At 45.0% G+C, this 17313-nt stretch overlaps 1 protein-coding gene across 8 annotated transcripts in view; it reads left to right on the forward strand.

Moving 5' to 3' along the window:
* Positions 1-17313, forward strand: part of PCBP3 (poly(rC) binding protein 3) — a 92095-nt gene that overhangs the window by 30468 nt on the left and 44314 nt on the right. For 4 of the 8 annotated variants that reach the window (XM_030580087.1, XM_030580089.1, XM_030580088.1 and 1 more), the window contains exons 6-8: positions 6591-6722; positions 7221-7349; positions 10141-10284. In XM_030580087.1, coding sequence (XP_030435947.1) covers positions 6591-6722; positions 7221-7349; positions 10141-10284 — 405 coding nt within the window. The remainder of the gene's footprint in view (positions 1-6590; positions 6723-7220; positions 7350-10140; positions 10285-17313) is intronic. The other 4 variants (XM_030580091.1, XM_030580093.1, XM_030580092.1 and 1 more) reach the window with 1 other exon arrangement.

Below are 17313 nucleotides of genomic sequence, written 5' to 3' on the forward strand. Positions count from 1 at the left end.
TTAGTTCAAACCGATCTTTTCTAGCTTTTTAGTGATTTTATCTTATCTTGTTCTCATAAACATGATTGCTCTGCAATTTCTCTCACATATGCGGTTCTACTTATGTTTATGCTGTTAAACGTTATAAACACAGTCTCTTAAAATCCTCAGCAGGCTTCTGTCAGGCCTACATATGCCTTTGCTCCCAACACTCCCCACCGTGAAGCCAAAGAAGCCTTTCTAAGGCTTCATCTAATCCTATATTTCATATACATCTCTTCTCTTTCCCAACTGCCTCCTAACCTTCCAGATCAATGCAATTAACACCCCTACTAGTATGGCTTGTGCAATTGTGAAGTCCATTGATATCATATGTATCCGTGGATGTTCCCCAATATTATATACTAACTCCCGCCATGGGGCATTTCCCAGTGTATCTAAGTCGCTCTGAACATTTCAACTCTCTTGTCTTAAGGTCAACAAATGTTCTGGGCCTCTGCTCATTAAAGCCTGCACATTTCAATGCAGTGATGGTATGACTCAGCTTAGCTTTATCATGCAATCGAGGGCAGCACCAATCAGATGAGCATCAGCTGATACACTGTGGATCTCATGCTGGGGAAATGGAAAAATTATCTTGTCCCCTATTCAGGTAAAATTTCTTGGCCAGAAGATTGGCCAGTCATAACAGCATGTTTGTGTCCCATACTGGAAGTGTCCAGCCCATGAGCTTATACAATATTTGCCTTCTCCAGCCCTTGCAGCCTTGGCTGACCTTGTCCTCCTTGCCTCAGCCATACTGTGCAATTCCAGATTTCTTCATCCAAGATGAACCCCCTGCCAGCAATGCACTCTGCAGTACATCACAACAACACAACCAGGTACCATGCCTTTTGGAACAATGTGAGGTATCTGGGGCTTTCCAGACTCCCCCACCCATCCTGTCCAGTGTCTGAGGATGAGTGACATGTTCCTTTGAGATGTAATCTGTCACGGAAGGTTCCAACATATCTGTGGACTGGACACTATAACTTTTAATGCCTCACTTGGCCCTCGGGCCACTGGCACTGCTAGCACCAGAGGAAGGATCCATGGTTCATCAAGCTTGCACCTTTTCTCAGCATAACAGACCCTTGAGTAGCACCTAACCTTGCACCAATCTACTCCCTTTATTTCTGTCTAGCATCTTATTTGTTCTGAACCCAGGCACTTCCCCTCTTTAAGTTTCCTTTAGTCCTACCGGTAGCTCCACTATTAGGAAGCTGCCATACCTTATGCCATACTATATCGTGCCTTTGATATATGAGGATGGTTCATGATTTTTCCCATTTAGTTGATTGCTGCTTCCTCTTTCCATAACAGCTGTCCTGTTATCCTAGCATCCCGAACAGCCTTTAAATCCTCCCCTATACCCCCATTCTGTTGTTTGTGTAACTTTGTTAACAGGTTTTGTAATTTATGTCTCATTTTCAGGTTTTCTTCCCACAATACTGTGATATCTATATGATTCCATGTGGAAGTTCCCAATACCCCAACTCCTAATACTGTTCCTATATCATCTCTTTTATCTTTCTTCCTCTTTCTCTTTCCCTTCTCAGGCCACCAAATTTCTTCCTCTTCCACCCCATCCATTGTCTGTCTGAAATTTGGCACCACTTTTGCTAACATTTGCATATAGAAATGCACATATTTTGCATGACAGAGCTCTGTGCTAATGTAAAAATGGTTGCTAGAAAAATCCCAGTCAGATGGTCCCTGTGTCAGGGCTTGGTACTATACAGCTTCAACCTCCCTTTGTTACACAAACTTATTTATAATTTTTTGTTACTTTTTCTTATATGTATTAGTCTCTCATTTCCATGTTAACTCTCCTCCCCTATCAGTACAGGTGTTGTATTAGTTCAAACCAATCTTTTTTAGATTTTTCATTAGTTTATCTTTTCTTGTTCTCACAAAGATGATTACTCTATTTATGCTTATACTTAAATGTTTTCAGAGCAGACTCTTAAAATCTATCTCAGGCTTCTATCGGCCTACATATGCCTTCACTCCGAACTAGTGTTCAACAGAAAACCTTCCACTCAATATTTACATCTCTAGCTAGGAAAGGGTTGAGTTTCATCTCATGGCCCTGGAAGATCTTGAACTTTATTTTTATGAGACACAGTGTGAGTTTGAGAAAATGTGGCCTAAATACACAGGAATAAGTGCAAATATATATATCAGCAAAAATCATAGAGTCACACAAGTCTTACATGAGGAAAGACTCTATCCTGGGAAGCAGAGACTCTGAAAAAGATTTGGCGGTCATGGTTGATAATCACCTGAACATGAGCTCTCAGTGTGATGATGTGGCCAAAAGGACTAATGCAATCCTTAAATGCATAAACAGGGGAATCTCAAGTAGGAGCAGAGAGGTTATTTTACTTCTGTATTTGGCACTGGTGCAACTGCTGCCGGAATCCTGTGCCCAGTTCTGGTGCCCACAATTCAGGAAGGATGTTGAGGTCAGAGAAGAGCCATAAGAATGATTAAAGGATTGTATAATGTGTTGTATAGTGATAAACACAAGGAGGTCTGTCTATTTAGTTTAACAAAGAGAAATGGAAGGGTTGACTTTATCATGGTCTATAGGTATCTACATGGGGAAGAAATATTTGAAAATGGGCTCTTCAACCTTGTAGACAAAGTTATAAAATAACCCAATGGCTGGATGTTGAAGCTAGACAAATTCAGACTGGAAATAAGTTGTAAATTTGTAACAATAATAATAATTTAACTGTTGGAACAATTTACCAAGGTCTGTGCTGAATGCTTAATCACTGGCAACTTTAATTTTTTAAAATATCTACTCTAGTACAAAAGGAATTATTTTGGGGCACATCTGTGGCCTGTGTTATACAGGTGGTCAGACTAGATGATGATAATGGTCTTTTCTGGGTTTGGAATTTGTCAATTTGTTCCAAAGTAACTTAGTTCATCGTCATGCAGGTGGCTTTTCAGTCTATGTGAACACTGCACTTCCATTAATTGGAATATTTTAAAACCTGCATGGACTTTTCACACACTTTAAAAAGGAGTCAGCTCACATGATATTTGAACACTACAATTCGTGAGGAGTGAGCTAAATGGCTCCAAGATTTCCCAAAGCAGCTTTGCGAGTGCTCCAGATAGGGATTGAGGTGCTGGGTCAGAGCTGTGTTGAGGGAACTTATAGAGCATTTTCAGTTTTCATGAAGAAAGTTGGTGGTGACTGGACTCTAACATAGTGAATGCCAGTGAAAATCAGGCAGGATCAGAGGCTAAAATAGGGAAAGAACAAATTAAAAATTACTTAGACAAATTAGATGTCTTCAAGTCACCAAAGCCTGATTAAATGCGTCCTAGAATACTCAAGGAGCTGACTGAGGAGATATCGGAGCCACTAGTGATTATCTTTGAAAAGTCATGGAAGATGGGAGAGACTCCAGAAGACTGGAAAAGGGCAAATATACTGCCCATCTATAAAAAGGGAAATAAGAACAACCTGGGGAATTACAGACTAGTCAGCTTAACTTCTGTACCAGGAAAGATAATGGAGAAATAATTAAGCAATCAGTCTGCAAACATCTAGAAGATAATAAGGTGATAAGTAACAATCCCAGCATGGATTTGTAAAAACCAAATCATGTCAAACCAACCTGATAGCTTTCTTTGACAGGGTAGCAAGCCTGGTGGATAGGGGGGAAGTGGTAGATGTGGTACATCTTGACGTTAGTAAAGCTTTTGATACTGTCTCACATGACCTGCTCATAAACAAACTAGGGAAATGCAACCTAGATGGAGCTATCATAAGGTAGGTGCAAAATTGGTAGGAAAACCATTCCTGGAGAGTAGTTATCAGTGGTTCATAGTCGTGCTGGAAGGGCATAACAAGTGGAGTCCCACAGGGATCAGTTTTGGGTTCAGTTCTGTTCAATATCTTCATCAGTGATTTAGATCAGAGGTGGGCAAACTATGGCCTGTGGGCCACATTCGGCCCGCGGGATTGTCCTGCCTGGCCTCTGAGCTCCCGGCCAGGGAGGCTAACCCCTGACCCCTCCCCTGCTATCTCCCCTCCCCCGCAGCCACGCTGCCACGTGGGGAGCACTCTGGCCTTCCGCTCCTGCCGGGCTGCATGGCTTGTGCCCGCCCACCTCCTCGGCTTTCCAGTCCTGCCGCTCTGAGCAGCATGGTAAGGGGGTGGAGAGTGGGGGGGGGTTGGATAAGGGGCAGGAGGTCCTGGAGGGCAGTCAGAGGTCAGGGAGCAGGAGGCGGTTGGATGAGGTGGAGGTTCTGGGGGGGGAGGTCAGGGCCAGGGAACGGGGGGTGGTTGGATAGGTGTGCGAGTCCCGGGGGGCCTGTTAGGAGGCGGGGGTGTGGATAGGGGTTGGGGCAGTCAGGTGACAGGGAGCAGGGGTGGGTTGGATAGGGGGTGAGGTCCTGGGGGGGCGGTCTTGGGAGGGGGCGGTCAGGGGACAAGGAGCAGGGAGGGTTGGTTGGGTTGGGGGCTCTGAGGGGGACAGTCAGGGGGCGGGAAGTGGGGGGGGGGCATATAGGGGGCAGGGGCCAGACTGTTTGGGGAGGCACAACCTTCCCTATCCGGCCTTCCATACCATTGCAAAACCCCAATGTGACTCTCGGGCCAAAAAGTTTGCCCACCTGTGATTTAGAGAATGACATAGAGAGCACACTTATAAAGTTTGTGGATGATACCAAGCGGGGAGGGGTTGCAAGTGCTTTAGAGGACAGAATTAAAATTCAAAATGATCTGGAGAAACTGGAGAAATGGTTTCAAGTAAATAGGATACAATACAATAAGGACGAATGCAAAGTACTTCACTTACGAAGGAACGATCAGTTGCACACATACAAAATGTGAAATGACTGTGTAGGAAGGAGCACTGCGGAAAGGGATCTGGGGATCATAGCTAAATATGAGTCAGCAGTGTAATGCTGTTGCAAAAAGAGCAAACATCATTCTGGGATGTATTAGCAGCAGTATTGTAAGCAAAACATAAGAAGTAATTCTTCCGCTCTACTCCATGCTGATTAGGCCTCAAGTGGAGTATTGTGTCCAGTTCTGGGCACCACATTTCAGGAGAGCTGTGGACAAATTGGAGAAAGTCCAGAGAAGAACAATAAAAATTAATAAAGGTCTAGAAAACATGACCTATGAGGGAAGATTGAAAAAACTGGGTTTGTTTAGTCTGGAAAAGAGAAGACTGAGGAGGGACGTGATAATAGTTTTCAAGTACATAAAAGGTTGTTACAATGATGAGGGAGAAAAATTGTTCTTCTTAACCTCTGAGGATAGGACAAGAAGCAATGGGCTTAAACTGCAGCAAGGGAGGTTTAGGTTGGACATTAGGAAAAACTTCCCAACTGTCAGGATGGTTAAGCACTGGAATAAATTGCCCAGGGAGGTTGTGGAATCTCCATCACTGCAGGTTTTTAAGAGCAGGTTGGACAATTACCTGTCAGAGATGGTCTAGATCAGGGGTGGGTAAACTACAGTCTGGGGACCGCATCCAGCCCTTCAGATGTTTTAATCAGACCCTCGAGCTCCTGCTGGGAAGCAGCGTCTGGGGCTTGCCCCACTCCGGCACTCCAGCTGAGGAGTGGAGTCAGGGCTTGCCCTGCTCCATCCATACCATGGCTCCGTGTGGCTCCGACAGCTCCCATTGGCCAGCCACCACGGCCAATGGGAGCTGCAAGGGCAGTGCCTGCAGATGGGGCAGTGCACAGTGCCACCTGGCTGCATCTCTGTGTAGGAGCCGGAGGGGGGACATGCTGCTGCTTCTAGGAGCTGCTTGAGGTAAGCGCTGCCCGGAGCCTGCAACCCTGACCGCTTCCCATGCCCCAACCCCTGCACCAGTCCTGATCCCCCATCCTGCCCTCTGAACCCCTCAGTCCCAGCCTCTTCCTGCACCCCAGAGCCAGCATCCCCAGCTGGAGCCTTACCCCCCACACCGGCACCCCAACCCCCTGCCCTAGCCCAGAGCCCCCTCCCGCACCCTGAACTTCTAATTTCTGGTCCCATCCCAGAGCCCAACCCCCAATTTAGTGAGCGTTCATGGCCCTCCATGCAATTTCCATATCCAGATGTGGCCCTCAGGCCCAAAAGTTTGCCCACCCTTGGATAATACTTAGTCCTGCCATGAGTGCAGGGGATTGGACTGGATGAACTCTCAGGGTCCCTTCCAGTCCTATGATTCTATGATTTACATGAATAATATCAATACTGTCTTTTTCTCATTTTCCTGAGCACCAGATTAACCCATCAGAAATAGAAATGCCTTAGATATTTGTCAAGAAAGTATCACAAATGGCTGCACCTAACTGGGAGGTACTGTCTGTGGAGAGCTACGGGTGTAGAGCAGTGACTGGCACCAGGCAGACACCTAAGATAGATAATTATGAGCTATGGAAATAGTTGACTGACAGTGCTTTTGGTTCCTGAGAGCACGATATGATCCTATGTGCAATTTAAGGGAAGGTTAAACTGTGCCCTTCCTTGTATGTTTTCACCAGTTGGGATAGAGTGTGTATGGCAGAATAATAAAGGCAGTTTTATTTTTCTCTTTCCCAAGGATATAATCAACTCAATGAGTAACAGCACTGCTACCAGTAAACCACCAGTAACACTGAGGTTGGTCGTGCCTGCTAGCCAGTGTGGCTCACTGATTGGCAAAGGAGGCTCCAAGATTAAGGAAATCAGGGAGGTAAGGCAGACCCTTTTCTTAAAACTCAGTTGTAAGAGCACTGTTTAAAAGCTACATTTAACTCAAGTGAGAATGGAAACTGACTTTGCAGCCACATGCAGCCAGCTTCACAAATAGTGTCACCTCCAGCAAAATGCCTGCCACCAGCAGCTGATTCAGAAATGTTAAACTGGGACTTTTGATTTCCTAAGGATCCCAGCATGTAACTGACCCGGGCTCCTGCCAGCACTGGCATGGCATTACATTTGACTTCTACAGGCCTTGAAGACTGACATATTCACTGTGTACATGGCGTGGCAAGAGGAGGGAGGGTGATTGTCATGTAATATTTGCAAAGCAAGCCATTCTTAACCAGGGTCTAATGCACCGAAACACGCGCGCACTGAAGTTGCTGCTGGCTACAAAGAAAGGGACAATTAGGTGTTTTCATTGTTACAGATGCTGTGCATTCAACTTTGCTATTCTTCCTCTCTCTCTCTCCCTTCCTGCTTTCTCCAGTCAACAGGTGCTCAGGTTCAAGTGGCGGGGGACATGCTGCCCAACTCCACAGAGCGGGCAGTGACAATTTCGGGGACCCCCGATGCAATTATCCAGTGTGTCAAACAGATCTGTGTGGTGATGCTGGAGGTACAGTCTGTAACAATGGGGGTAAAGTATTAGGAAAAGCTATCAACAACCAAACTACAGTGAAAACCCTGGAATAGCTATTGATGTCGTTGTTCACCCTCAGTTACTGGATCATAGATGTTTCCTGGTACCTCTATTTTAAAATCCTCATAATATGTTCTTGGCCAGCCATGCACTCTGTTAATTTACTAGTTATGGAGTCTGGGGCTGAACTCTAACTTAACTGATCAGTGAAATACGATGTTTTCTCTTGCGATTTCAAATGAGATGGTGGGGCAGTCAGCAGTAGAGTCACAAGAAGGTTGCTTTTGAAATTAGGAGGCCATAGGCTCTCTCCCTTAGGCCGGAGAGCTTGTGCGGTGGCACCCAGATGGCTTAGTGCTAGAAAAGCAAGGGGAGTGGGAAGGGTATAGAGAGAAATAAGACCTGTGACATGAGCTGGAACCAGTCCGTTTGAAAAACTAGGAAGATCATTTTGAACTGGATCCTGAAATGAATGGGGAAGTGGTACTGTCTGAGGACCGGAGCGATATGGTCACTGTATTTAGTATGTGAGGGAAGGCAGGAATCAGCCTTCTGCACACTGGAATCTGGGGAGTTCTTAACAAGGGAAACTGGGAGAGGGAGGAGGTTGGGAGAAGGATTTTGGCAGAGGTGGGTTTGGAGCAGCAGTAATCACAGGCAGGGCTGCACGAGTGATGGACAGGTTTGCAGCACCAGGTACCTGTTTGGAGATGCAGAATTCAGTGCCCATTATGGCAGTAGAGGCAAATGGGAAGCCTGAGTCAAAATGGGAGATAGGTCTCTGAGCTGAAGTATTGATATTTTTTGTAAAGCTTTACAATGACTTTCACTACAATCCTGCCACCTTTCTGTTACTTATCCAGTGAAATTCTCATTTTTCCTGTGTTGTTAATGCAGTATGAGAGAAAGCAGACTTGTGAATTTAGAGCCTTAAAATACTGTAGTTCATTTGGGGGATTTGATCACACAGTTTTTCTGCGTGTTAATATTTATTGTGAGGTTCTTAATACTCATATTGATTTTATGTGCCGTGCATTCTGCAGATAGTAGTTTTGTGTGTAATTACAATTATAGATATAAACTATAATTACCTATAAATATGTATTGTATATAATACAAACAATAATGGATACAAATCCAAACATTTTGGTCTGAAATCTCATAGGAAGAGGCTTTCACAAGATTTCTTTCATGCATTAACAATGATTTGGTTCTCAGACGGAACTCGGCATACACCTGTCACAAACACTATTAGGAGCAATAGTCACATAATACAGCTCTTGCACTGCCTTCACAACAAACAGGTCAGGCTGAAGCAGGAGACTGAATTGGCAAATGGCATTGACTTGTGGCAGGATGAAAAGACAGAGGGTGTGTGTGTGGAGAACCCTCCCAACGGCATGTGGCTACATGGTGGCTCTTCAGTCACTGCTCACTTGCTCCACCAGTACATTGTTGGAGTTTGTGTGTGTGTGTGCAGCTTGCACAATTGCTGCTTGTGCTGTCCCTGTTCTGTAGATAAGCCAAGGACTTGAATCTTCCATGCCCCCAGCGTGATCCCTTTCATCAGTACAGTAACATCACAGAAAGGGGTCACAATAGCTGTATGCTATTTCCTTTCTAAACCAGGAAACAAGGAAATCACTTACCAGGCGAGTGTAATAAACATAATTTCTTATTTGCAGGTTTATAATAAAATGCTTCTCTTCTAAAATATAGAGATCATTGGAGAGGCAGGGTAATTTCCAAGCCTTTGTGGGACAATAGTTTGTGAGCTGCCCTGTGTGTGTTCTTTATTATTATTATTGCTACCACTGCACCATATAGCAGGCCCCATTCCACTAAAGTCCTGCACTGTCCTGTATGGATATATAGTAACCAGACAGTCTCTGCCTCAAAGACCTTGCAATGGTTGCAAGGTTCATAAGATTAAAAGCAGGACCAGCAGCACTGGTGGTCTATCTGCATTGGAGGAAACGAAAAAGTATTTTTTTAAGTGGAGAAGACAAAGATGGTCAATCTGTTGTACAATCTTCTCACTCTTTCTAATTTCCCTCCAACACACTTATAGCGTGCGGTGCTCTATACTAGTGCCACAGCATCATATCCAACACTTGACATCACCGATGCGATGCTGTAATCAGCTGTTGATATGTACAGCATAGCTTGATGATGGTAACAAAGGCTGCGATATGAAGAAAACTTCTCTATATGTATTCCTAACGAGTTATCTCCCTAGCAGCCCCACTGCGTATCTCATAGCCAGCACATCCTGCTATTGCCACTTGTCTCCAGATACATGTGTCTTCAATGAGAGTTCAAGGGTGTTGCTGCTAGAATGGTCTCTCCTGCACAAAAGCCTGGTAATTTTGAATGTAGATTAGCAGAGAAATAAGTATATACAATGTGTATGGTGACGAGTATAGGAGAGTGAAATAGATTAAGCTGAGAAGGTTCATTGGAGTAAAGCCCGTAGGAAAAGGAATTGCTGAGAAGCCTCATCTCATTTAATTTAAGGACTTCCCCCCCATTCATATGACTATTTCCCTTGTCTCCTATCATTTGGAAATGATATTTGCCCAGTCCCAACGTTTCTGTTAAAGTTATTGAAGGAATCTCTGCGGGACAAGGACAATCTAATAGAATTCGTGTGCCTTGTGGTGTCCATGACCTGTGTTGGGTTGGTTGCTTTCTAACTTTCTTTTTACTGATGTTTCAGGAAAGCTGTTCTAATGTTCTCTCTCCCTCTCCTTGTCCCTTTTCCTAGTCCCCACCGAAAGGTGCCACCATTCCCTATCGCCCAAAGCCCGCCTCCACCCCTGTCATTTTTGCAGGTGGTCAGGTAAGAGCCGACCCGCTTGCGGCCTCCACTGCCAACCTCAGCCTTTTACTGCAGCACCAGCCGCTGCCTGTTAGTGCACTCAGGTTTTCTCGCCTTCTCACTTGCATGGTTTCATCCCATTCATATTGTGCCAAAGCAGCTGGACTGAAAGCTCTTTGCTAAACTGCTCTTGGTTAATTTTCCTGAATACCTGGCTTAGTTACTCCATCCATGGGAGGAGAGTATGAAAAATTCTTCCTCCAGCCAAATTGCTGGGAACAAGAGTGAATTTTACAACCCGCTTACATGCTGTCTTGCATTCTAGGAAACAACTGAACATTCTTAGCAGGCACATTTGGGGCTTGAGTCTGCAAGGTAGGGTGCTGGGCACTCTAGTCCTGATCCAGGAAAGAACCTTAGCACATGCATATTCAGCACATGGTGAAGTGCTGTGCTGGGTTTGTCTCGGAGGACTGAGCACCTTGCAGGATCGATCCTTTCATGCTGTGAGGCAAGGGCTGTGAGGAATTGGAACGCTTTTCACTAGTTTGTTTTGGATGCTTACATACAGTTAAAATACCACTTGTGATGTAAAACATCACACTTTGGCATGTTTCTGCTGCAGCCCCACCTTTGCTGGAACCTTAGCTTTATTTTTCCTATATTCTGCTCAGTTTTGAGCAACATTTCACCTTTGATGCATAAAAAGGAAGCTGTTTTCACTGATGTTTTCCCGTTTTCTAGTGAGATAGTCCAGTTAATATTTTCTCAGAGGAATCCAAAAGCTTTCTCACTTCTAGTGTTTTCAATTTCACTCAGAAAGTTTCATACCGTCCCAGTTAAATATCACTTTGGTAGCAGTAGGACTGGACTTGGAGCTAGGGTGCTCAGCGCTTCCCAGAGAAAACTCAGCCCCTTGGGTCCTAAGTGGGTCTTAAGTCCTTATTTACACAAACCTCACATTAAAGTTTTGCCTGAGTTGGGCCTTTTATTAAAGCCCACAATACAGGGAGGTGTTGCACAGTTTTTACACCGTTAGTGGGAGCTAATGCTGTACCAGTAAAGTTTGTTACTACATAATCACCATTGTTTTTAATGGAGAGACTGAAAAATAACAGGCAATATTGCACTAGCTTCACTGCCTGTAAATCAGGGCAGAGTTTGGCCCACAGTTAAGGAACGTTGAATGTGTTTATAATAACCCTTTGAAAGTGAATCTACACTTTCTTTTCCGTAGTGACTAGTGCCTTTCGTGGCACTCGCCCACATTGGCTTGCTGGAGATTTGCAGAGCGTCTGAATTCTTGGTTGCTGGCACTGCTTTTTGCTTAAGATAATCAATGCACATTTTTAAAAATCAAACACAGATCAAGAATTACATGAATTTTAAAAACTGATATAAAATATGAAGTAAATGTTAGCATCCCCATCTCTCCTGTAGCGTTGTGATTTCTCATTACTCCTCAAGCAGGGAAGTGACTGTCAGCGAGTCCCCTACGAGACCTACATTGCCATATTTATTACACATCATTCCTTAGGGCTGGAGTTGGCTTGAGGGGGCTGCTCTGTATACCTTGTTGCACCAGTTCAACTGAAGTTATTTAAAAATCAGTTTAATTAAACCAATGCAAACCTCTGGATGGAAACCCTGAAATTGGTTTGCAACTGCCTTATAAAACCAATCTGAATTAAACCCTAGCAATTTGTAGAGAGAGTGCTTAAGTGCTCAGGGCATTTTCAGATGTGTAGGTAGCCATATTCTGAAGTTCTGGGTCCAGCTTGCAATGATATGAATTACACTTATGTCATCTGTCCAATCTAATTGTCTCTAAGTGTGTTCTATAGGACTCATCATTGTTGTATCTAAGAAATAAATTAGGATGGGAATTCTCCCAGTCTCCAGTAATTTCCCTTCAAACCACAATGATAACAAACAGAAAAATATGTGCCCAAAATTTCCCAAAACATCCTTTTGGGTGCCTCAGTGAGTGAGGGCCCAATTTGAAACACTCAAGCCTGATTTTCAGAAGGGACGAGCACCTGCAGGGACCATTGACTTCCAGAGAGTCCTGGAAGTGAGGCCCCAGTTCTGTCCATTTAGACGCTCAAAAATGGAGCCACTCCAGTGTGTACCCTTGGAAAAATGGACATTAGTAGCCAATTTGTATCTTTGTGGTAGCTAAACATCTATGTGCCTTCCAAGGCAACCCTGTGTAAAGCATGTTGTTCTCCCAGCCCATAATTGCTAGCAGAAATGCAAATTAAGTATGGGTGCACATGATAAAGACACACAGCAGAATGCAGACTTAGCATCTGACTTTTTAACCCGTCGCCAAAAGCTTGCTAAATCGAGTGTATCAGTGTCCTCTGAGCAGCAGTCCTGCAGAAGAGCTTTGGGTCCAGCTGTGGAGTGAACTGTATCTTCTCAAAAGGGAGAGTAAGATGGAAGGAACTTCCCCCGGCTGTTAAATTTCTGGTGTCTTGAGCAGAGGTTTATTTCAAGGGAAGAAGTGGGGCGCTGGAGGTCAGGAATCCTCATTGGCTGTATAAAGAAAAATTCCTTAGCTACTCTGCATAAGAAGCCATTAGTTGTAAGGGCTCTGCCTCAGAAAGGGGCAAGTGCCCTGTCCTGGGACTAGAAGAACAAATGTATGCGGAAAAATGCCCCCAGCTGCCTCAGATCTCCCCTTGTATACAGCAGGATTGAGGGGTGTTAGGTGTTCAGTGCTACACTCCCATGTAACCTCACCCCCGCAGGCAGTCTCCAGCTCAGCATCCCCAGCTACAGTTCCTGGCACAGGTACTGCCCCCCATCTCTTCCCCAGCAATCCCCCTAACTGCCTGAGGCTCTGCCACACCACACACCCCCACCTCAGGCTGTTCCATCCCCCCAACAACCCTCCAACTGCCTGAGGCTCTGCCACACCACACACACCCACCTCAGGCTGTTCCATTCCCCCAACAATCCTCCAACAGCCTCAGGCTGCCCCCCACCAGTAATCCCACCAACTGCTGAGGCTCTCCCTGCTCTCCACTTCAGACTGTTCCATCCCCAACAGTCTCAGGGTCTCCCATCCCACCAGCAACCCCCACCAGCCTCAGGCTCCACCAGTGCTTTCTCTCCACCCTACTCGCAATGACTGCGTGAACCAAGTCTGCCACACTCCAACCCTGACTCCCTGAAATGCTCTGGACCCCACTGACTTTTCCAGGCTCCCCAGTCACTTCTGACTTCCCATGCCCCAGCTGCTCGTGCATCTGCCTGACCAAACCTCCTGTGCAGAGAGGGAGTGCTCCTGCCTCCTTGCCAGAGCGGCCCTGGGGCACCCTGAGGGGAGTCAGTGACTGTTCCTGGTGCGACATGTCACCCATGGAGTTGAACAGAACTTGGTAGCTCTGATCCTGGATGGGGAGAAGGGGACGAGGGGAGTGCCACTTCCACTACATGCTCTGGATCCTTTGGGAGCCCCTCTGTAGGGACTGTGCAAAGGAAGGCTCTATGGGTTAGCAGGGATCAGGGCTAGGGGCTGGCTGGGCCATGCAGATTCCACTGCTCCCCAGCACCAAGGTAGTACAGGTTAGTGCACACTGCATCTTCAGCAACTAATGCACAGCTTCCCCCTCCATGCTTCCAAGAGCCACCCCCACCTCTGAGCCCTGGCAACGTGGCTCTTCCAGGAGTCACACACAGATCCCGGTCCTCTATGCAGATGGCACAGTTTAGGCCATGCGCCCTGTCTCTCCAGGGGAGGGAAGGCCCCACACCTGACTGATTGCATGAGATCTCCAGCGTCAAAGCAATGGAGGACTCCAAGCAATGTGTCCCTTTGGGTCACTGGTATGCCACATGGCAGCACAAGGGAGGTGTTTGAGAAAACTACAGTGTGGACCAGGTCCATGGGGGGATGGGAATTTGCATGTAGATCAACTCTAGGTACATTTTTTGACTTGTAGTAAAACTCCAGTATTTTCAAATATATTTACAGCGGTTCGCATTAAAATATCAGTGTTTTCTTAGAATTAGCCCTCTGTGGTTTTCCCATGTGCTTTGGATTGGCTATATCTCTAAAGTCTCTGTTGGGAAATGTTGACCTTTTGAAAACAACTACTGTATCCAATTTATTCTTTAAGAAAGTTGATTTGCATCTGTCCAGGACACCGTCCTATCTGTGGCTAATTCTGTATGTAATCATCGAAAGATATCACAGAATAGCCTCGAGAGGTTGGACTGCTTATTTTAGACATTATTTAATGTTATGCTTATTGCACCACTTTTCATTTTGACATCTCTCGTTATCGAGTCCCCATTGGAAATAAATACGTATATTACTGATCCTTTTGGACCGGATTTGTAATTAGGAGCTGACAAGCGTGTACACTAATGAGCTATGTTCAGAGCCCGACCATTAAAAAAAAATTAAAGCAAAATATCAAATGGAAATTTAAAGGAAAAGTTGAACAATTTAGAGAACATTCTCAATCTGTTTTCCTTTCTATTACTATACCCTGTGTGAATACAGCCCAGGGAGTGAAAGATTTGGCAATGGGAATTTAACCCTTTGGGGACTGTGGACATGTATAATACGAGTAAAAGATATTACCCCACCCACCTTATCTTTGTCAATGTTCTAAGAATCAGAGAATAGAATTTTTCATGGCGAGAGGACACTGAATTGGCTTTTGTGTCCGATTTCTCTACACTTGTTATTGATCTTCACCCCACCAAGCTGAGGATATGACTGAGCCAAACAGCTTGTTGTTTGCAAAGAGTGATGTAACTTTTCAAAGGTTACAAGACTTTCTGCTTCTTTACTGTCTTTACTCTCCCTTTACAAAGTGTTATTCATCCTTTATACCATTTATTGTGGAATCATCTGAAAAATGTTTGAATTGATCAGATATGTATTACTACCTAATAAACCCCTTAGCACTGGGACATCTATTTGACAGCTGTTGGCAGACAATAATGCTTGTTTTCAAAGTGATAAAAAGAGTATGTTAAAGAATTGATGCAAAACTTTGCTGAAGAGGCAAGATACCTAGGAAACACCAAACCCTGAATTACAGTGGGTGAAATTCACCACAATGTAGAGAGCCACCACAAGGCCTACATGCCACTTAAATGCCACTTATGTGCTATTTTGAGGGTATAATTGAGACATAAATGGCACCCTGGACTTTTGCTGCATCTCTGCACGGGGTACATTTCACCCTAATGTAGTTACATAATCTATGTACAGATTAAAAGTGTATAAATATTGGACATTTTATAATTTTAAACAAAATATTTCTCACTTTCTAAGACCCGAGAGCAGGATTTTGCGTCACCCCTGCAAAAGCTAATGGTGACATCACAAACACCTAAATAACTGAAGTGTTTAGGGTCTGATTCTGAGCCACTTACACCATCAATGATGTAAAACAGAATTGGGCCTTTCATTGCTAATTCTAGACATTACAGGCCATTCTGTCACTGATTTGAATGTTCATTTCTAAACAAACTCTTCCATGGTGCTGAGCTGCAGGGCTCAGCAAACCCTTTGTCAGACCTGAGAAGGAAATCACACTCACTCTGCACAATGGTGTTGTTTCGGTGATTTTTGTTATGTCCCTTTTGGACAATGGATAGAGACAATTCATCTGTAGTGGCCAGGAGGGGGAAATCACTGTCTGTTGAAGTCAGTACCAAGGACAGAGACATTTCCTTAGCCCCCTTTTCCCTACACCGGCCACAGATCCTGGACTGAATTCTTTTGCTTTCTCTAAATACCCTGCTTTGTAGTGTTAGCATGTCTATGGGCTGAGATTTTCAATGCCACACGTGGGGTTTGGATGTCCAGTTCCCACTAACTGCAAGAGAAATTGGATGTCCAAATCTCTTATGTGGCTTTGCAAATCCCAGCCATAGCGTTTTGTAGGGTAGATGAATATGACTAAAGGATTCAGTTCTGCCAGTGGAAGCCTTCCTCTGGCTAAACTCCCACTGGCAGATGGAAATTCTGTCTGGAGGAAGGACACTATATCAGCACTGTTAGGCTGTGGGTTCAGAATGATCAGTTCTGGGTAGGAGTATAGGCCATGTACAGGGGGCAAAGGGACGTAGTTGGTGCCCTTTACAGATGGTATATTCTGCGCACATCTCATGCTCCAGCCATAAGTGTACCAGCAAGCTGGCAAATTCAGAGCCCTGGTTAATACTGGCTTCCCAAATATCTGCTGTCTATTAAGTGATGGTGACGTTTGTGGGATGTCAGTACAAAGCCGTTTAGCTCTATCAATTAGGGTGCAAGCTATTAAAGAGCTAGGGCCCAGCCCTAACGTGAGGTTGCTGAGCTCCTGTTGGATGGCCGGTCCCTGAGGGATCAGGCTGGTCGTTAGAGGTGACTCAGGCTTGCAGTTGTGTGGTCTGTTCAGCTGTGCAACTTCTAAATTCAAGTTGGACTATCAAGAAAGGATGGTCTCTAGATAAAAGAAAAAAGTTCTCAGAAATAAATTCAAACCCACAGCCCACTCTCTCTCTAAGGATCGGTCTGTGTGGCATGGTATGGTTTACGACGCGGGCAGAAGTACTTGCACTAGCTTTCATCTGGCTAGCAAGCTAAAAAGGACACCATGACAGGGGCTTCAGTGGAGGCTAGCAATGACAATACGTACCCAAGGAGACCAAGCCGGCTTGTACAGCCCATGCTGCCATGTCGTTACTGCTATTTTTAGTGAGTTAGCTACATTAGAGCTAGTGCGGGTATGTCTACCTTCTCCCTCCACGATTGCAGCATAGATGTAGCCTAAATGCCTCCCTGTCTGACTTGTAATGGTCTCAGTTCCACAGCATGTGGAATGCCCATCGACTCCTAGAAGGAACTTCTATGATACACACATGGAACAGATGGATAGTGTAACCCATAAGAACCACATGTGATATGTGTTTCATGGCATACCATGGAATCCAGGGATGAATACATTAATTTGCTTTCCACTCAAATGTTTCCATAGTTGTGTCCTCCCAGCCCTGGTCTACACTGCAAACTTATGTCGGTATAACAACGTCGCTCGGGGGCTTGGAAAACACAAAACTAACTCCCAGTGACCCGGTTACCCCCTCTCGGGGAGGTTGAGTACT

The sequence above is a fragment of the Gopherus evgoodei genome, chromosome 11 (assembly GCF_007399415.2).
Source record: "Gopherus evgoodei ecotype Sinaloan lineage chromosome 11, rGopEvg1_v1.p, whole genome shotgun sequence".
Classification (NCBI taxonomy): Eukaryota; Metazoa; Chordata; order Testudines; family Testudinidae; genus Gopherus; species Gopherus evgoodei.